The sequence below is a fragment of the Clytia hemisphaerica genome, unplaced genomic scaffold (assembly GCF_902728285.1).
Source record: "Clytia hemisphaerica strain Z4C2 unplaced genomic scaffold, Clytia hemisphaerica genome assembly, whole genome shotgun sequence".
Classification (NCBI taxonomy): domain Eukaryota; kingdom Metazoa; phylum Cnidaria; class Hydrozoa; order Leptothecata; family Clytiidae; genus Clytia; species Clytia hemisphaerica.
The window spans coordinates 846,858-868,574 of NW_027103432.1; the positions used below are offsets into that span (position 1 = coordinate 846,858).

Consider the following 21,717-nt stretch of genomic DNA (forward strand, 5'->3'; position numbering starts at 1 on the left):
ATCGGGGAAATTTTTTCAATAATTTTGTTCTTTTTTATAAGAACTAGGAAGGACTTTAAATCAATTTCATTTGAAAAAGTATCAATTTTCTTATAAACGGCAACTTTTACATTATTAGGGTTTTCAAAATATTTGTTATTCAAAGTTTTTAATACCCCCCTCCAATGTTGAGAAGGTCATCGAGGTCATCTTTGGAAGATCGGATGCTCCCTGGATGCTGCTGAAATTTCAGAAACTCCAAATTTAGATTGTTAAACTCCCCTGAATTTTCTCGAAATCTCGAAATGATCTTCCCTTTTCAATGCTCAAGGAACATTAAGCCCTGTCTAAGTTCTCATTCATCAGGCGCTGTGGTATTGTGGTCATTGACCTTGGTTGCTGCACAGGCGACTGAGGTTCGATTCCCACTCGCAGTGGTTCACTTGGCAAGTGAATGAACCTTCGCCCGGGTCAACCCATGCCATGTGAAGAGAGTTGGGTAGTCAGTCCATAGTGCTGACGGGGCGCTCATTGAAAGCGTCTATAGTTGCGAAAATAGGCCTCAAAGCCTCCTGCAACTCAACCAAATAGAAACAAATAGAAGTATACAATTTTCCCATCTCATCCATCATGTTTTCAAGTTGTAAGAAAATTACATTTGTTCCATCAACTAATATTCTTATAAAAAACATTCATTTAAAAGCCTAACTGGGAGATCAATCTGCAGGCCCAACAATATAGCTTAGCGTTCATTCATAAAACTTTAATAGTATTGGCAAAAAACTATAATAACATTCACAAAACATTCACAAAAGCCCTATAATGTCCATATTACATCCATAATATGTCTTATCGTCATAATAGAACCATAGTGAGGTCCTTATTATCAATTGATAGTATACATTATGGATTTTATTTTGTATATTGCATAGTATATAATCTTTGGATTTGTTGTTCGAAAAAATTATTTTAGGTTTTTGCACTGAATAGTAGAGAGGAAGGCTTGTTTGGGAAGTTTTCATCCGAATATAGAATTATTTGTCATCTTCTGCAACCTCAACCACAATCAACTATGGCAAAACGAACACAGAAGAAAACACCAGTGAATAAAGTTGCCAAAGTTTCAAAATCAAAGCCAGCAGGTAAATTCATTCACTTTCTTTTCGTTTTGTTCAAAAGCAGCTGATTTGTCGTTCGTTTAGCTAGATTTCGAAAGACCTTTTTTACAGAGAATGGTTGCTCTCATCAACAAAAGGAACGATGGAGCGGATGGCCAAGTGGTCAAAGGCGTCAGTGTCTCAAACCAGGGATTCGCAGTTCGAAAAATGTTCCGTTCAGTTCATAGATAGCTGAGCCGGCTTGCCGTGGACCCCGTGAAAACAATCGAAAGACTGTCTAAAAGTCCTAGATTACTGGGCTATCCACGTAAAATATCGACTCTATCTACAATAGCTCCGATATGTAAATTTGGAAGGCAAAGCTGTGACTCAACTGACAATATCGTACCATTTCCCATGGCTTTTTAGAGCCCCGTACCTTAAAATTTTCAGGGTGGAGGCGATAAAAGGTGCACCTGATAGCAATCAGCCTCAGTGCCGACCAAAAAAAAACTAGTCTAGTTTTAGTCTTTACTTTCCGTGGTTGGGACTTTCTACAAAAATAGAATGAAAATTAATTGATGAATGGACACGGAAACTTTTTTTGTGTCCAACGCTACCTAGAAATATCACGATAAAACATATCAGGTTTTTGACTGCCTTAACGCTTAGCTTTATTTATCGAACGTACTTTCTATTCTCGATATGCTTAAGTCAATTTTCTAACGGAGAAATCCGAAAATAAACCGGGATTTGACCCCTCTTTGTTTTTAAAAATAGGAACACGGTGGTCAAAATCCCGGTGTTTTCGGGTACCTCCCTTTAGAAAGTACGACGTTCTCTTGACTTACACATATCAAGTTTCGATTCTCAAGCTTGACCAAGTCGTCCAATATCTAAATTAATCTCTTAATCAGAAACTGCAAACGAAAACATGTATATCATAACATTTCAGGTAAAAAGACCAAACCCGCCAAGAAACCCGTCAAGAAAACAGCACCCAAGGTTTGTTAGACTTCTCACCTAACTTAGTCTTTGTTTTCATCACACATTTGATTGTTGTATAATATTCATTAAGATGCAGTGCAGCTGATATATGAAAATTTAAGGAAATTTAATTTTTGAAATATTACAAAAAAGGATAACAATAAGTGTTGTACCTTGTTGGAAACATAATAACGAGTAGATTAATTCAAGCTTTGATTTTTGTTGGACAAAGATAAGGTAAGTTTGAATTTCAATATGGGCCTTTAAATTCACTCATCGACCTGACACATTCCTATATCAAAACAAAAGAGATTCAAAATTTTCGATGTCATACGCACTAACTTCCCTTTATAGAAAACCACATCAAAAACAAGCACCTCAAGACCTCGACGAAGCTCAAGAAAATAGGTAAAAAATTGTCCATTCATCAATCAATTTTCATTCTATATTTTTATGAAGGGATGTGCAGTATAATGTTAACCATACTGTTATAGTAGCAATCTTATTTGGAGCGTCCTCTGATAATATTGCCCTGTTTCAACAATCTGTTACCTCGATGTATTCTGACGTACTATATTTACCTAACTAACAATCCAAAAGTTTCCTTAAAACTATCGAAAGGGCCAAAAAGTTCAGTACCACAGCACTATCCAAGTGTTTATACAATTTTGGCGCTTTTGATTGTGTTAATGGAATTTTTGGAGTGTTAAACCTTAAGGGAACTAACTTTGACGGTCGAAAAAGAAATCACATTAACTTTCGCTGTTTTGCCTTATTTGGACACATTTCTTAAATTTTCCTTAGGGATTTTTCAAATTTTTTGATAAAAAATGGCCAACTTTATAATTCGAGGGTTCTGATTTTCCCGGTTTTGCCGAAAGACCACCAAAAAAGCGAAAATTGGTTCCCCTAATAGGTAAGTACGGTATTCTATTCGGTGTACGGTCATGATGTCCCATTTTACTAAATAATTATTTCATTTCTTTTATTTCAGGGTCTTCCAACTATTGTCGATTTTCAGATTTGCGAATGATGTAACAGAATCTCAAATGATATAATCTTGTTTTAATTTTATTGTATGTTTAAACTATCTAAATAATTGTATTTAATTGTATTTAAATGACAACCAATATAATCCTAGTTTTAATCTAGAATTTTTTAATAATTTCAAGTCTATTTAGTACTTAGCCCCTGCGAATGTTGTTGTGTTTTTACCATCTTAACTACTCTCGCATACCTAATAATATAAACGGGGGGGGGGGTTGGAATAAGCGAAGATGTACCCTGAGTATCAGAGGTTGAGTTTTCAGAGAATATATCAACCTCTGAGGAGAAGTAAAGAAATTTTATCGCACATCACTATAACTATCACTTATCACTGTAGAAAGAATCAAAGATAGCAAATATATGCCATAATGTTTAGCAGACTGTATCAATATACATGTTTACTAATGACGAATTCCCCAGAAGCCTCCAAGTGTAATTGAAATGAGTTTCTTTCAAAAGAAATCTTCTACACGATTCCCAAATTTCAATGAATTTTATAACCCATAGTGGGATTATGTTACTTGGAATTTAGACGTTTGAGAGGGTTAAGAAATGAGATTTCATCTAAACTTACAACCCTTAGTGGGATTGTGAAGATCAAAACAAGGCACCCTTAAGGGCGGCACATACCCGTACCCTTCTTATGCCTAGGTGCCCCCCCCCGGGGACAGTTTTTATTTTGCCTTGAATTATATATCAAATCAGAGGATGAATGGGTCTAGTCTGTAATTGCCCCCGCAACGAGCGTAGCGAGTGAGGAGGCCTTCATAGCTTCACGCAAGGATATTGGACAGGAATCTCGAATCTTTGCGCGCGCGTTTGTTCGTATTGTATGTTCCGGCCAATTAAGGGGGTAGTCATATGAGATTTTGAAAATTGGTGAAAAATTTATCAATTTCGGGATTTAAGGCTTTTTAGTATCCTTTATCCTTCCTGAACATACCCTGAAAATTTCAAGGCCGTAGCATAAATATCTGCCGATATATAGGGTTTCTTATGAGCCCTGGTATACAATTTTCTCCTTAGCAACGGTAAATCGCATCCGTTGCTAGGGTCTCATTTCCGTATGGCTGCTCTAAACATAGCATCATGACATACCAAATGAAAGCTCTTTTTACGCCCTTTTTGGGCGTCTAAGTCAATACCGCCTTTTTTCCCCGGGATTTCTAAATATGACGTAATTAAAGATGGTAACCGAAGAAGTGGTATTTTCAAAAACATTCACATTTTGGAGGCAGTCAGCTGTGTTTTTGACATGGAAACTGAGCTTATGTATTGTTTTGGATTGAATTATGATATTATTGAATGTTTCATTTCATTTCTCACATCTGGGAAAGCTTTGGAAGCCTATAATTTGAGTGAAAGCAACAATTTGATTCTGCGAACTGATGTTTTCGAGCAGTAAAACTTGTACACTGAAAAAACTTTTCAAAGTGATGGACTATAGACTATGAACCATGGTATGAATAAAGTTTGAAACAAGGAACTAAACACATTCAATGATGTATCCATTATGAGTCTTAAATCCAGTGGAAATCTAGTCTTTGATGAATCGTGGCACTCATGGCGCCAGGAGGCGATCCTGGAAAATTGAGTAAAACTATGCATGATTGACGTTCAACCTGAAGACACAATTCCCTAAGATCAACACTGAAATTCAACTGTAAATGATATAAACAGATTTGAGGGAGCACAAGGATGATATATTTTGTTGGCAATATGTTTTTTGACGAGAAAATGCACTTTTATTGACTTAAAGCCATGTTTACGCGTTGTACGCAGAGTTGACGCAAAATACTTGGAGATTCCCGGAGCACGTGGAAGGCCATTTTTTTCAAAAAACTTGGACTATTTTAGTATTTCCAGTACCTTTTCAACATTAAAAGTAATGTGTCAATCCATTTTGGTCAATCACAGCAAAAATTTTGTAAAACGGTCTATGTATCGCAGAAAAATTGAGAAAAACCTCTATTTTTAACTTTCTGCGCCGTTTTCTCAAAACACGTTTAGGGGGTTTTCCCGCACCTTGTCAGCCTTTTCTCAGGATTGAGAAAAGCTATTGACTTGAAATTTTCAGGGTAGTTTTCCATTATGGTAAGCCTCAGGATGAATGAAGCCGTTTTTCAAAAAAATCATTTTTTGACTTTTAAACTGAAAAAGTACAAATTTTAGGTTCCAGACCCCCTGGCTTGAAATTTTGAAAAATTTTTCCACTCATTCTGGAGACTTTCATAATACTAACCTTCACCAAAAAAAAATTTTTGAATAGCTTTCTTAGCTTTTCTTAAAAGGTTGACACAATATTTTTATAGCTTTTACCCCCTGGACGATATTACCCCCGTCTTTGCTATTTTTAGAATTTTTTTTTACTTTTTCATATCCTTTATAGTTGTGCTACAATTGTGGAAAGTTTCATTGAAAAATATTTACTACTTCACAAGATATAACAAAAAGTTTAAAAAATGACATTTCAAATTTCTCATATGACTACCCCCTTTTAAGTGTTCCGCAAAAATATGGCGGTAAATTATACAGCGGTAAATGTTATACACATTTTCATATTACGTTATATGCTATTACCATTATTATATATTGCATTTCATTAGTTTTGATTTAGGATTGAAAAGCTGAAGCGAGTGTTATAAATGCAAATTATAGAAAAAGTATATAATTACACCATAACAAGGATTACAATATTACTTTTGCAAATCAAAACAAACAAAATGGCAGACTGGTTATGATGATGAGCTGATTCGATTCATTGAATGGAAAAAGTGTTTTGTATGTCTAATTTTGTTTCTTGTCTTTAAAACTGAATAAATACTGTAATTTAGTCAGAAGTTCATTTCAGCAATGATTTCAATTCTTTTTCGGGAATCTTTAAAGAAATTTGCTCAAGTTTTCAAATGTACATTTTGTTGATATTTTTTTCAAACTTATCAAACTGTAATTTATATTGTCTGTTATTAAAAGTTTGTATAGGCGCATACATTCAACTTTTTCAGTTGTGATAGCCTACGTAATAACTTGCGCTCCAGTAGTTTGGTGAAATAGCTCCAATTCTGGCTTTCCAAGTTAGGAGGGACCTTCCCGAAGGCATTTAACGGTGGTTAGACTAGGCACACAGACAGTCATACAGAAACGGTAAAACAAGATACCGGCAAAGTACAAAAAAGTAGAATGTAGCATATGAATCCAAAATTGAATGTGAATCGATGTTACACAAACAAACTTTTTTTTTGGTCTTCAAAATAGATTTACCTCACTTAGAGTGTTTTCACTGTTTGTTCAGTGTGGTAAATCTATTTGGAAAACCTGAAAAAAGTTTGTATAGGCGCATACATTCAACTTTTTCAGTTGTGATAGCCTACGTAATAACTTGCGCTCCAGTAGTTTGGTGAAATAGCTCCAATTCTGGCTTTCCAAGTTAGGAGGGACCTTCCTGAAGGCATTTAACGGTGGTTAGACTAGGCACACAGACAGTCATACAGAAACACCATAAAGTGAAAGTATATAGCTATAAACTCAAAAAGTCTAGCTTCCTGAAGGCACGTCTCTTCATTGTCTGCGCTGCGATCATCTTAATGGATTCAATCAGCTTTTAGTTTGGAGAAAAGATTGCATCATGAAAAAGTACTATGCACTTTAAAAAAAATTAGGCGCATTTCAACTTTTCTCGACTGTACGTCTGAATGGACCACAATGGCATATCTTTATTTTTCTTTTGACCAACAACATAAAAGATTTTGCTTGAGAAGTACAATCAAAGCGTAGGCGAGTGGAGTCCAGGCCTTAGCTAGGATTGGTTTCTATTTCGCCCTATTTAAGATGGCGCAGAACTTTTTGATAAATTTTATCCGCAGTATCCTCTTGACTATTGTTTATTAGGCAAAGTAGCAATAGAGAATCAATCAATCAATCAATCAGTAATTAAATCAATCAATAATCAAATCAATTAATTATTCCTGATTATTTTTTATGTTTCAATCTTTAAAGCATTAAAAGCTTTATCTCGTCAACCTGTTCCGACAAGCTCGTTTCTTGAACCCGTCTTACATTTAAAATCTATTCCATGTAAATTGGAAGTTTGTTTTGCTACCATGTACAAACCACTCTCAAGGAAGATACTCTCGGGTATCTAATAAACGTACATGTACGTTTATTAATTTTAACAAAAATGTTCCTCAATTTCAAGTGCCTACTTTTGTTTCTAATGATAAATATCCATCTTTGACTTTTGAGGTTTGTTCTACTCGTCAAAAGAAAGCAAATTACCCAATATTTACCCCCTAACCTCATTAAAAAGATCCTTCAATTAGGTTTGCATGCCTCCATTTTCGACCCTGTACGTTTATTCGCTACTGTACGTTTATTAGGTACTCGAGTAGTCTAATTACTCTGATATGGTTTCCACATGATAGCAAAAATGAATGCCAATTTAAGTGGAATAAACTTTAGCTTGCAAAATATAAGAGTCATTTCTTTTTAATTAGATTTTTTCATGTCTTCGTCGAAACCTTAATTATAACTAGGCCATCGTTTTTATTTATTTAGATGGAGTGTTATTGTTATTATTTTCAGGAAAAAATAAAATCTTTTATTTCTTCGTTTAACCAAACGTGTAGTTACTTACTATTTTTTGTCCCCATGCATTTCTTATAATCTTGCAATTGACATTGTTATGATTATACAATTTATTATAGAATTCTTTAAATATTATATTGCTGCGGTGGCATGTTAGTGTAAGCTATGTACTAGTAAGTAAAAGATTAAAGTTTGCTTACTGTACATATGTTGGGCACATGAAACAATACTTCGTTTTTTATGTGTTAACTGCAAATAAACAAATTATCAAACGTGCCAACCGCACAGGATCAATAGATTTATCAAGTTATTCATAGGCCACTTCGTAAATATTTTAGCCTCGTTTTGGTGAAAAACTCGTTCCAGGCCTCAAAAATCTAAATTTAGAATAAAAAAACTACCCCAGATATTTACACTTGGAACAAGAAAAGTTAGCCTTATAGTTTACCGTAAAGGGACAAAATTAAGTGCTTTCGACCTTAAAATTCTACGTGTTTCCCTGGGATTTTTTAAAAGCCTGCATTTTCTGGGTTGTCTACAGGGTCTGTCTCAGTAAGAGATATATAAAGGAGGGGGGTCATATAATTTTATTTTACTTACATCTTTTTAAGCCTATGGATGTTGTTAAGTATTTGGGTTTTAATATATAATGTATAATTGCCAAAAGACAGTGTTTCACCTTAAAGGAAGAAATTCTAGTGGAAAGAAAATTTGGCGGATTTGGCCAGAATCCGCCAAATTCAGTTCCCGCAAAAAATTCTTTTTTTTCCGCCATCCGCCAAATTAAATTCCCGCCAAATTAAACTTTTTGAAATGAGGATTTCTTTAAAGGTGTTTTTGCATTTTTCTTTTGCTGTTTTTACGCCATTTTAAGGATAAAATTTTCAGCAAACGCCAAATTAAATTCCCGCCAAATTTAGTTTTTTCGTCCATCCACCAAATTAAATTCCATCTAAAAAACTTTTTCGGCCATCCGCCAAATTAAATTGCCGCCAAAATTTCTTCCTTTAAGGTATTTGGATACTGAAAAAATCATTTTTTCTTAAAAAATAATGTTTGTATTTACAGAAAAAGTAAGTAATTAATTAAACTCTTTGTTAAATATTCAACAATACCTAGCATTCTAATATTTACAAGTGAATGCTTGAACTTTCTGTGGTGACAGTGACAATTTTGTAAAGACAAGAGTATTTGGTGTGGCATTATCAAATAAATTGTCAAATATTTTTCAGATTCAATCAAAACAGACTGAATGATCACAGCTAAAAAATCATTGACAAACATAGTGTAGTAATTTATCCAGACTTGAACAATAGAATAGCAACTTGTCCCATGTAAAAATAAATAAAATGTTTTGTTTCATGAGTAACATAAGAGCCAAAGTTTCTGCCAACAATACAATGCCAGGTTGGGTTGTATTTTTTATCAAATTCTTTCTTAATGTAAGCAGCAATGTCTTTTTCAATGTTAAATTTTTCCATGGCTTGTGTTGTACATTCAATGGCATCTTGCTGCATCTCTTCTGACATATCAGCATTTTTGACGATAGCTTTACGTTCAGACATCTGCAAAATAAAAATTAAAGATTTGTGAAGCAGAAACAGTGATGAACTCTCTAAAAAACTGTCAACCCAAGACCCGTTTAATCATCCAACATGACATTGTCTCTAGCAAAAGATATATGTGCGAATGGTAAGGATTGGTTAGTTCTACCTCTAAAAGGGGAACCATTCAAGCATGAACGTCCACACTGCTTTCTATAGTGTAAATAATACACAAATTTTTTTTTATTAGAACTTCTGAAATTTTCAAGGGTAAAAATGGACACAAAATACACAATTTGACATAAAAAGTGAAATATCCAACCTTGTAGCTTCACGGCCTGCAAGGTTTCAGATGATTTCTCCTTTCTTCTATACGAATGGTCAACTAATGACACCATATAGTCACAAGAAGAGTTAATTTTGTTTTTATGGTAGATATGATTTCTCTTACTCAATTACATCATATTTTGGAGATTCAACCAATTAGATTGATTTGATTGTTCATCGGACTTTTGGAAGGTCGATCACCATGACAAATCAATTTTGATTTGTTAAAATACATTCCGATTTAAGAACGACAAAATTACCTACAGTGCATTGCAAATAACAAAGGATGGTCTGAAACCATTTGCGATCGACACATAAATTTTTTTTTCAATGAACTGTTTCTGAGCCATCTTCCAAATCAAGTTTAATTCTCGGAAATAGACTACCTCGGGTTTACGAATGGAAAGACACAATTTTTCTTTCAAACTGAAAATTATCGCATCGATTTTCTCCATCAACTAATCTGCTAGTGTAGTAGTACAGGAAAGGAAGTCACCATCTATTGTCTATCCCGATCCGATTTTCCATGGCTCAGCAAAATACCGCTTATGATGAAAAGGTTCGTCAGGAGCTCGAGTGCTCGATTTGCATAGATCAATACCAGAAACCTAAACTTTTGGGTTGTATGCACACGTTTTGTGAACCTTGTATAACGAGGCTGATTAAAAATGGAACAATATCTTGTCCTCAATGCAGACAAGTTTCAAAGGTAAAGTTTATCCATTGGGCCATACTTGTTTTGGAGAACGTGACGGTCTATTGAATAACTAATTGAGACAAGATAATTTATCGCGTTTTCATTTGCTAAAAAGGGAAAGTAATGTATGTGGAGTAATACCTGTCGCGTTCTCCAAAACATCTATTGCTATAACTCTGACTGACTCTAAGGGGTGGTACCTGGGTAAAATGGGTGCCCGCCAGTTATGTGGAAGCCATAATAAAGGTCGTCTTTTTTAAAAGTCTCTCAAAGCGAATAGCAATCATGAAATCTATGCACTACAGTTAGGGAAACCATCCAGGATCCTTCCATTCTATCAGCCAGCAAAAACTGAATGACACTTGTAAACTTAAGTTTCTTACCATTTTCCATCGAAAACAATCGAAAACATTACTACTTCCTGAAGCCGGAGACCAAAGCAAATGATTTTTTTTGATGAGGGCGCCCTTTTGGATCTATTGTTAACTCATTTAAAATGGTGGACAGAGTTTCGGAATGACGAAGGCGCCCACTGCTTCGAGGGTGGTAACGCCAAAACGCCCCATATGACCAGCCAACAGAAGGCGAGTTTGTTGCCGCGCGAGCAACGTCATGCACTCCACCGTAGCGAAAGCGCGAACGACATTTCACAATTATAAGAATATCTTATGTGCTTAATTCTATTTGACTTTGAGAGCTTCATGGAAGATGAAGAAGTAGAAAGATGAAAAATGCGCTGGTTGATTTTTTTTAAATAGGTGTGTTCTATCATTGTTGAAAGTTGAAGAAATTTCTACCGACGCATAATTTTTTTACAGCCAATTAAAGGCACAGTATGCTTATACCTACTATGTTTGCTATATCATCTAGGCAAAAAACGGTAAAAAAAGACACAAACACGATTTTTTTATGAGTGTGGTTATGATTTTTTTGATTGCGGCCGCGTACAGGAACTCGCCAAATGTTCCTAACTGCACTAGGGTCCAAAAATTACAAAATATATAAAATTGACTCCCTCAAAGGTCAACCCGCGGTCCAAGGATTGAGCCGAGAACGCCCACGAGCTCCTGTGCGGGTGAAAAACTTTAATCTGTCAATCATTTTCTTGAGTGAAGATACGCAAAGCGATTCTAGCTTTACGATAGTGCTGCGGGTCATCAGTGGATAGTATTCGAAATTATCATTATCCCTTTATACCAGACCCGATCAATCGAACTTGTCGAACCAATCGAACAATCGAACTAATCAAACTCCATCGAACGATTAAAGTTCGATTAAATAAATTAATCAAACTCAAAGCTTTTTTAAAAGATTGTGACAGTTACATCAAAATGCCTCGAAAATGTCAATATGAAAATTGCGTTATCAGAGAACGTATGTCTTGCTCATTATAAAAAGGCCGACACAAACTTTCAATAATTGGATTGTAACATCGAGTTAAGTCTCTTTTGTTAAGTCACCAGGGGGTAAATAAAACAGACCTTGATACATTTATCGTTCGTTTCAACTTGACGATTCATTTAAAACTCAGCCTCCTAAATATTTGGGGTAGGTAAAATATGTACAAAGAAATTCATACTTTTCCAACCCGGCGAATCTTTAAAAAAGAAGCGAACAATAAAATATAATTACCCTTTCCAAATAAACCTCTTCGGTGGCGAGCGTAGTCTACTCTGACGTAATTGTAAAATTTATGTGATGGGAGTTTGACATAGAAATGTAATGTTGTTTGGGGAATTATGAAGTTCTCTGGAATTTCGATTGCATTTATTCAGGTTGATTTTTTATGACTTCTAATGGTACTTTTTCTAACGAGTTTGATTACTCTGTTCTCACACTTATGTCTTTTTTTTTCGCGTCCTTTTCCGTGATTACTTTTATTTATCTTTTTAAAGACTGGTAAGAAGGCATATTGATGTAACTGTGTGAGTGTTCGATTAAGTTCGATCATTGGGTTTCGGTTCGATCAGTTCGATAAACCAATTTTGTTTGACAAATTTGTGCTGCTCCGCCACCGTATATTAGCTTCTTTTCAAAGCCAAATTCGGAATGTAAATTGGGAAATTACTTCCGATAACGGATTACACACTTTTCCTGTATCCTTTTAGCTCCAGAAGAAGTGGTTTGTTGGGGCGGACGTAGTATTCCGCCACTCGGCTGCGCGCGAAATCGTAACAGACTTTTTTTCCGGATAGACAAATATCCGGGTACAATAAACATCAAGCTGTTAAGTCCGGGAACTGTCGAAATTGGCAATCGCGTGCCAGGACAAAGTTTTTGCAAGCGAGGGAAGATATGAGGATTTTAATATCATCGAACTAATCAAACTTTTTACTGACCGAACTAATCAAACTGCTATTGCTTCAAAAATTGTGAGTGTTCGATTAGGTTCGATTAATTTTTTTAATCAAACTTTAATCGTTCGATGGAGTTCGATTAGTTCGATTGTTCGATTGGTTCGACAAGTTTGATTGATCCAGTCTGGTTTATATTCATTTCTTGAACTTTTACAAAAAAAAAAATGAAAAATAGAAAAGTTGTATTTTTTACTGCTCTATTCACATACTGAATTTGAAAGTTCTTCTATGTGGCGTTTTTTGCAAGCTTAAAAGCTCTTGCGGGGCGTTTCACAGGCGTTTCCCAGTGCCTTTTGTGAGCAGACTAAAGGACTGTATACTTACTTCAGTATACTTCAGTTTGATCTTTTGAACAGCCAGTGATATTTCGTATGTCAGAGGGAATACTGTTGAAGAGTTTTGGACCCTGTACAGCTAAGCTCTCACAAATAAATCTGCGAAAGCTTCTTCGTTCAATTGTTCGTAGTTGGCATTTTTTACCATGACGGCTTTAAGTTGAAGACAGACACCACCTTTTACAGTACCGTCTCCTTCAGTGTGGCTGACATTTGGTACTACACCCTCTAGTATCGACCAAATATAAATAATTCTGTATCTCTCCCTCCTCCTTTGAAGAGAATATATTTTCAAAATTTTCAATTGTTCCTAATAATCGAAAGCACTAAGGCCTTTGATTTTATTGAAGAAGTTCTTTTGTACAGATTCAATCTGTTCAATTTGGTGGATGCTGTTTGGGGACCAAAGCTGAGAACAGTAGTCGAGGTGAGGGAGAACTAAGGATTTCCATAACGTTATCATAACATCACTGTTTCTGTTGTTGAATGTTCTCAAAATCCAACTAGAAATGTCCTTAGCTTTTGCTATCATTTTATTGATGTAATCTGTGAATGAGTCACTACTTATCCACACTCCAAGATCTTTGACAGAGTTTTTGTTTTCAATTACAGTTTTGTTGTTAGTGAAATAGGTTGATAAACTTTTTGATCTTTACCGTATTTCAAATGTTCGAATTTACAACTATTTAGTTTCATGTTATTGTTCTCAGTCAAATCGTAAACTATGTTGAGATCATGTTGCAACTTGAACGTGTCAATTATTCCTTGGATTTCTTTAAGCATTCTAGTGTCGTCAGCAAAGCTTGCAAGGATTGAATACCTGATATTATCATCAATATCAGAAATCATCATCAGAAAAAAAATTGGCCTAAGTACTGTTCCTTGAGGTACTCCTTTTCAAAGGTTATGATTTTCATTATGTGCGAGGTTAGTGACACTGGCCGATAATTTTGACCTTTGTAAATAGGAATGATATGACTGTCTTTGAAGAGATGTGGTGTTACCCCATTATCAAAACACTCTCTCCAGATTGTACAGAAAGGAGTTGCTAGTTCTTGGCTACAATTTTTGAGAGAGATAGCAGAAAAACTACCGGGTCCTGGTGCTGCATTTTTGGATATTGTTCCAATCTCCTCAACAAAGTCCTCTTTCGTAAAATCATATCAGTCAAAACAAAATCACTGTCTTTATCATTATATTTTGCGTTTTCGAGTGGTGTACTGAAGACTGATTGGTACTGTTTATGAAGAATGTCTGCCATTTTTCTACTGTCAGACGCATAATTGTTTGTTGTTTTATCTATTAAAGGACCAATTCTAGCTTTTGTCTTACTACTGTGTCTTTTAGCATAAGAAAAGAAATATTTTCGATTTAGTTTGATCGCTTCACAAGCTTTCTTTTCTGCAGTTGTAGTACTCTTCCTGTATGAGGTTTGTACAGTAATTGTCTTTCAATATCAACAAGTTGGGTTTAGATTATTTTAATCTGAAAACAGTTTCTTGCTGAGATGATTCTTTTTTCTAACTTAGAACGCCTCCTCATTAGAATTCTCCTTTCTCTCGGAATTCTTTTAAATTTTTGTTCGTTTTGTAAGGTTTCCTAATTGGAACAAAGTTTTCTACGATTTTTTCGCATTTTCAATAGTTTTTCTAATTTTTCTACATATTTTAATTTATAAAACTCATTGTCCCAGTCAATTTGAGACAGTTAATATTTTACAGATTCCCAGGCAATTTCTTTGTGATAGAAACTGAATTTTTCAAATTAGTTACTTGGAATTCTGTTGTTTGTTTCAGTTACTGTTTCTATAGTTTTATGAATGTTAATATTTACAGATGAATGGTGCGTTATGTTTGGGTTCGTTGGCATGTATGAGTAGTTATGTATGTACTAATTCACGGTTGTTTGTCCATACTAAGTCAAGTATATTGCCATCTTTGTGTGTTTCCTTAAAGGATACACTGTTGTAACGTAAATTCATTTGAAAGTTCGCTTAACAGATATAAACATTGCTTCTCATCACTAGAAGCTCCTTTTGTAGAACTCCCACAAGGCCAGGATGCATGTGGAAGGTTGAAATCTCCTAGCAAGAATATGTCTTGTAAGGTATTTTCCGCAAAAGTATTGAAAGTATCTCTCATCTTTTTTAATATTTCAGAAAATTCTTTCGAGCTTGATGGATGGCTGTGAGATGAGTCATCTGGTTGTCGATAAATAACAGATATCAATATGTTTAATTTCTTGGAGTGAACAATTAAAGTCTATTCACGATAAGTGTGCACTCTTTTTTCTTTTACCTATAACTTTTGAAGGAATTCCTCAATCTTTATAAATTTGGTATCATTGGAAAGATATTAGTGAGTGGAACAATTTGAAATAAAAAAGTCTTTAAAAAAATTCTAAAAACGAAGATGAAAATGAAGAAGAAAAAAATGAAGATCTTGTAGAAAAGTGCTATTACTTTCATTTTCACTGGAGAGATTCTGTGATCTTAGGAGATCATCACTGTGAAGAAATTTCATTAAAATATTTATTCAATATAAAGTTATGATACAAAGTTAATATGTGATTGACCCCAAAAAACAGCAAAAAACTGCAGAAAACAGCGTTTTTAGACGTCAATCAGCTTATAACTTTGTTTGATATCTTTTGACTCAATGATTATTTTTGAGAATTTTTTTCACAGTGATGACGTTCGATAATCAAGGTTTCACTTCAGTAAAAATGATAGTTATAGCACTTTTCTACAAGATCTGCATTTTTTTCTTCTTCATTTTCATCTTCGTTTTTATAATCTTTTTAAAGTTTTTTTTATTTCAAATTGTTCCACTCACTAATATCTTTCCAATGATACCAAATTTATACAGATTGAAGAATTCCTTCAAAAGTTATAGGTAAATGAAAAAAGAGTGCACACTTATCGTGAATAGACTTTAGCAGTTCATAATCACACCGTTTGAATACTGCAACACTGGTTTAAAGGTTGAAATTATGTCGTTTCTAACGTAAAGTGCTACTCCTCCACTGTGCCGACCATATTTCTTTTTGGTTTGTGATCTATCAGCTCTAATAATGAAGTAGTCGTTAATTTCAACTTCTGCATCTTTGTGATCAGCAAGCCACGTCTCAGTTAGAGCGATGAAAAGTGAATTTTTCTCATGTAAAATATCACTTATAAATGGAACAGATGATTGGACAGTTAATGGTTTTAGTGCTTGAATGTTGAGTAGCGTGAATGATTCTAAGCTTGCATCATATGCTGGTTGTGCATGTGGTGTTGAAAGATTGTTTGAGTTGACCATTGGTTGAAATTTGGGACTTGATTCCACTTGGTGGTGGTTGAGGTTGATTTTTGTTCATCTCTGCAAACTTTTTGTCCATTATTGTCTGCAGAATCTTGTTTTTCAGATTTTGGATGAGTATTAGAAAATCCCTCTCCTTATCACTGGCATCAGGAATTTCGCCAGGGTCTGTCAAATGTATATCTTTCCTGTATTTTAACGAATTCTCAGTTAGTGTTCCCTTGACATGTAAAAATTTGCATTACATCCCTTTGGTTTTTTATTTCCATGTCTCAAAAGTTTTTTGTAAGCTTGGGGGTGCTTGTACTGACATTTTTTACCTTTTATACCAAACTGACAGTTCCCTCTCAAATAATATTTGCACATTATATCCTTCTTCTCTATTGGATGCTCAGTACCAATATTTAAATGTTGTTCGGCTTCTCTGGCATTTTCGAGTTTATTACTTTGAGCATTTAGTGAAATTTGAGCTACTGCTTTTGAGAAGTTCTTGTCGATAACATTAAGTTCACAACTCTGGCAGATATAGTGGAAGCTTGGTATCGATTTAAAGAATAGCTTGGGCAAACCTTTGTCGTCAAGTAATTTAAATTCTGAAAGGATTTTGCTATAGCATTCACGATGAACTTCTTGTCCACAACTTTCACAGCAAAGGAATAGTTGACTTCCATGTTTGAATCTATATTGTTCATCGCATATCTGACATATATCAGGAAAGAATCATTTTACTTTAACAATAAGCATGTCGATTGCATCATCTTTCAAGACTTTTTCAGTTATTTCCTAGTTTGGACCCAAATAAATCAAAGTGACTGGTTTTGAGTTTGATAATTAGAGCTTCAACTTTTCTTATAAAAAAATTTTGTTATTATTTCTATTTCTCTTTCTTTTTCCTTTTTCTTTTTCTTATGAGTGCTAAGGAACCATGCTTTTTTCCTCTACATTATACCTTAGGCATGAGGTAGCAGAAACATTAACAGCTGAATGGTAGCATAACTAAAAAGAAATGTAGTAGTAAAACTGAAAAATATTCAAGTCTTACCATCGCCATTTTCAGAGTTTTAGCTCTAGTTTAGACTGGTTTAGACGGCCCAATTTTTGTCCTGCCTATTCTAATTGTGAATTAAAGAGGGCATAAAGTGGGCTGTCTAAAGTCGATGCATAGCCCTCTTTTGACGTCAATGCAGGTCAATGCAATGTCTTCTTTCAAACCTTTCCAAGCAAAGATTTTAACAACCAACTTTGTGCCCTCTTTCTGCCTACTCTAACAATTAGAATAGGCAGGGCAGAAAGTCGGCCGTCTAAACTAGAGCTAATTCACATTTCAATTTTATTGTCTCTCTTGTTCTGAGGATTTTTTGTGTTGTATCTCATCTCATAATATATAGGTGTTAATATATAACAAGTTTTTATTGGTTAAAATGAATTCTTAAGGTTAATGCATTTTTTTATAGGTGGTATGGTGGTGGGCGTGTATCTTTTGTTTTTCAATTTCAATTGATCTCATTGGCTTACGTTATTTCAATATATCCAGATATATCACGTGATAGTTTCTTTTTATTTTGGTTGCTTGGGATGTTATTGTTTTATTTGGGCTGTAGTTTAATGTGGGCTCATGAGTCTTGCTATTTTAAAGATTTCTTTTCGTAAAGTTGGGATTTTGCTTGAAAAAATTTCATTTCCATCATAGACACATCCTAGGCCCAAATGCTTTTGATTTCCTCTGGAACATTTTTGGTATTTGCAGAATAATATCACTGCAGAAAGAATTCAGGTCGAAATTTAATCTCATTTGATAGAAGCTTGCCTTTTTCTAGCTAAAGAGAGATTTTTGAAGACTTTACATTACAAATTTTTGAAAAATGGTAAAATTTATTTAGCTTAAAAATTAATACTTCAATCTCTGAAAACTTCAAACAGTTTATTAGTTCGAAAGTCATGGACTTGAAAATAGACCTTCAAAAGCATTTTGTTGCCTGAAATTGGCTTTAAATGGTTTATTTAGAGCTCAAATGGATACAATTTTCAACCATTAACTTTGTTTTTTCTTTATATAGCTTGTAAAATTTAGTACAACAAGTGAAAAAATAAGATTTGGAATTATTTACAAGCCTGAAAAGGCCTAACATGCTATTTTTCCTAACATTTACCTTCAGTGTAAATCAGGATCTAATTTACAGAGAAAAAAAATTCTTTTACAATTAAGCTTGTATCCGCACCTTTATTAGGGGATTTAAGACTACATAAGGGAATAATATTTAAATCAACTTTTAATTGATATGCAGGTTCCAAATGGTGTATCAGGGCTATCTACCAATTATATTGCTCAAAACATCATCGAAAAGCTGAAAACATCTGCAAGAGGAAATCAACCATGTTGTCATGACTGTGCTAATGGAATACCTGCCACAAACCATTGCAAAAATTGTGTTCTCAATTTATGTAAAGATTGTACAAATTATCATCAAAGATGTGTTCGCTTTGTTGGCCATTGTATTGTCGCAGTTTCGTCCGTCTCACAGGAATCTGTCAACCAAGTTCGATACTGCGCCAAACATAAAGAGCTACTCAAATATTTTTGTGAGAATTGTAAGGTGGTTGTTTGTAATGACTGCATGATTAGCAATCAACATAAACAACATTCCATGTCACTTATCACCGAGGCTAAAGAGAAAGCAAAAAAAGAATTGAAACAAAAGCTGTTAAAAGGCCTGGAATGTAAACAAAATTTGCTCAATACTCACAAAGAAGGTGAAAATTTTAAAAAAAGAGTTGAGGCTGCCGAAGATAAATCTGTCTTGTTGGTCAAGAAGGTTTTTGTCGAAATTAGAAAAGAAGTAGCTAAGAGAGAAAAGCAATTGGTTGACCAAATTAAAAAGGAGAGTAATTTCCAATCATTTGATAAATTCTCAACGGCCTTAAAGAAGATATCGGATTCTTTAGAATATGTGAAAGAAGTGATGAAAAATGACAACTATGACAACATGGAGATTATCATGGATTTATCGAATCATTTGGACTTGCTGGATAAAGAATTTGATTTCAATAAAAAATATCATTCTTACGAAAATCCCAACCAGCATCATCATCAAAACCAAATGCATGGAGGTCTATATTACAGTCAGCATCAACACCAGCAACACCAACCGTTACTTATCAAACCACAGCAAAACAAAGTTTTTATCTGTGAGCAAAAAGGGAATATACATCATCAAAGTTATCATCAGGCGACAAGCACTAATAATTTATCATTCCAAATGACTTTGGTTGAACGTGATTTGGCTCCAAATCGTAATCATAAAATAACCCAAAATTTAAACGAGTTTCAGATTTGAATAATATTTGATTACCTTAAAGGAAGAATAAGCAGTTTCACCCAAAATCTGTCAAATCAAGTTTCCCCCAGGATTTGTTTCTTCCACCATCCACCATCATTTCAACATTCCCTAAACATAGCTGTTCTAGTTTCAAAAAAGGATCCCCCAAACAAAATATCACCAAATTTAATTCCCTTTAAAAAAGACTTTTGTCAGCCACCAAATCACATTATTAACCCGGGGGGGGGGGGGACAGTCAGGCAAATTGACCGACGGGTATGTGCGGCGGTTAAGGGTATGTTTTTCAAAATATCAGAAATGCACTGTAAGGGTGAACTTTTGATAACTGCACTGTAAGGGTGGAAATTTCAGCAAATCTGGGAAAAATTGCAAATTTTTGCTCGAAAATGTTGATTTTTTTTGCTCTAAAAGAGTTTAAAATTTGAAAAAATACACTGTAAGGGTATGAATTTCACCGATTTTTTTTCTGCACTGTAAGGGTGCGATTCTAAAAGCCCCCCGGGTTATTAACACATAAAAACCATAACAATACTTTAAATTGTGAAATGTTATTATTATTGTTGTTGTAATTATTAGAAAAATCATGTGATGTTTTTTGAAATTATTTTGTAATTTTATGAATTCTGTTTTAGATAAATTTGATATTTTAAAAGTTTTTTTTTTTAATAAGAGTGGTATCGTTTGCTTAGGGGCCGTCCACATAGTACGTACGCACTAAGGGGGAGTTTGGATTGATTCGTATTGGATTGACACGGATGTGGAGCAAGATTTGTCAGAAAGAGGAAGAGAAAAACTTTTTGTTTATATTAGATAATATAAGAATAGGTAGACATTGTTCCTGATATAAAATATGTGTCTGATATGAAACGGGAACACTTATATAGAAATGAAACCTTTAAGTAGTATATTTCATAAAGATTGTATATAGATTGAGGCTTTTCCTTTTGTTTCTCATAGTGGCTAATAATCCTACTAGTTTGTAATAATTCTATTAGTTTTAGCAATAAAAACACATGCATCAGATGCATGGGTCCGCTGGGGACCTCCTTTACGTATAAGCTTTGAGATTCATGATTTCCTCTTGAAAAGTCATCTGGTAAAGCTTTCAAATATGTTTTTTGTGTTTGTTTTAGGCTGTTGCGTTAGGCTGCACGTATCCCCTCTGATTTTTTTTGATATTACGTATCGTGAATAAAGTTCTCGTCTGATAGTTACCCCCGTCTTTGTGTTTTTAAGAAACTTGATTAGCCTGATTAGTAAGTTCTATATGATTTTTAACCTTGTGAATTTTCGAAAGATATAATTTAAGTTTTATATGAAAGATCTTGAAGTTTCATTAAATTTGAATTTAAAAGTTGAATGGCTAGGGTTTAATACAATCATTGGATTTCTAAGATAATACCTTTTTAAGAAAAGAATATTGAACCAATTTACCTCAAATTTGGGGTAACTCTGGGACATGAATTCTATCTACGATACGCATCCCCTATATCGAAGCATAGCAAAGGGAATGCCTGCAGCCTAAAACAGTAGAATAATATTTCAATTTATATTAACGTATGACATTTTAGTTTTGCATTTATTGTTTTTGGGTGTAAAATATTTGAAAGTAGTACGTAATTGCTTCATAATATGGTTTCTTTATTACCTTAAGTGAATTCGCGTGTAATTAATTTCGCAATTTTTAGCCATTTTGGCGAAATTTAGTCTTTTTCTGGGGCGTTGAAGATTATGCTTTAATAATGCCAACATTGATTCTTTCCAAAAATTTCAAAACTTACTTAAACTATATTTTGGTATCCTTATATCCAATCCAGCCGAAAAGAGTGAAACTAAAAATTACAATTACGTCAATTGCAAATCGCGAAATTAATAACATAGAATCCCATCTCGGGAAATTTAATCCACGCGAAATTTTTGACATCCCCTAGCGAGCACCTCACTAAAAACCGGGATTTTTTATCTCGTTTCTTAGTGAGTTCCACTTTGACGATTTTCGAAAAATAGAAGCCTTTCAAGTGCTTTGACGCAAATTCGATTATTTTGCTACTGCAGGAGCTTCGATAGTTAAAAGTGACGTCAAAATATCGAATGTTTAGAGCCCGAAAACCCGGGCTCAAAAC

General features: G+C 34.3%; 1 protein-coding gene and 1 long non-coding RNA gene across 2 annotated transcripts; both read left to right on the forward strand.

Moving 5' to 3' along the window:
- Positions 1 to 934: 934 nt before the first annotated feature.
- Positions 935 to 3,217, forward strand: LOC136798092 (uncharacterized). The gene is made up of 4 exons (XR_010845344.1): positions 935 to 1,121; positions 2,032 to 2,081; positions 2,418 to 2,471; positions 3,058 to 3,217. It is a non-coding gene; the product is annotated as an uncharacterized lncRNA (long non-coding RNA).
- Positions 3,218 to 9,976: 6,759 nt separating this feature from the next.
- LOC136798093 (E3 ubiquitin-protein ligase TRIM56-like) lies at positions 9,977 to 21,209 on the forward strand. The gene is made up of 2 exons (XM_067054681.1): positions 9,977 to 10,274; positions 18,542 to 21,209. Exons 1-2 carry the CDS (start codon positions 10,092 to 10,094, stop codon positions 19,589 to 19,591), a joined length of 1,233 nt encoding a protein of 410 aa, XP_066910782.1. The 5' UTR covers positions 9,977 to 10,091; the 3' UTR covers positions 19,592 to 21,209.
- The last annotated feature ends 508 nt before the right edge of the window (positions 21,210 to 21,717 follow it).

What these genes read in the sequence shown, in the direction of transcription:
- LOC136798093 (XM_067054681.1), top strand. Translation starts at nt 10,092, where the DNA reads ATGGCTCAGCAAAATACCGCTTATGATGAAAAGGTTCGTCAGGAGCTC. An exon ending in AATGCAGACAAGTTTCAAAG is followed by an intron (nt 10,275 to 18,541) that starts GTAAAGTTTATC and finishes ATTGATATGCAG; the next exon opens with GTTCCAAATGGTGTATCAGG.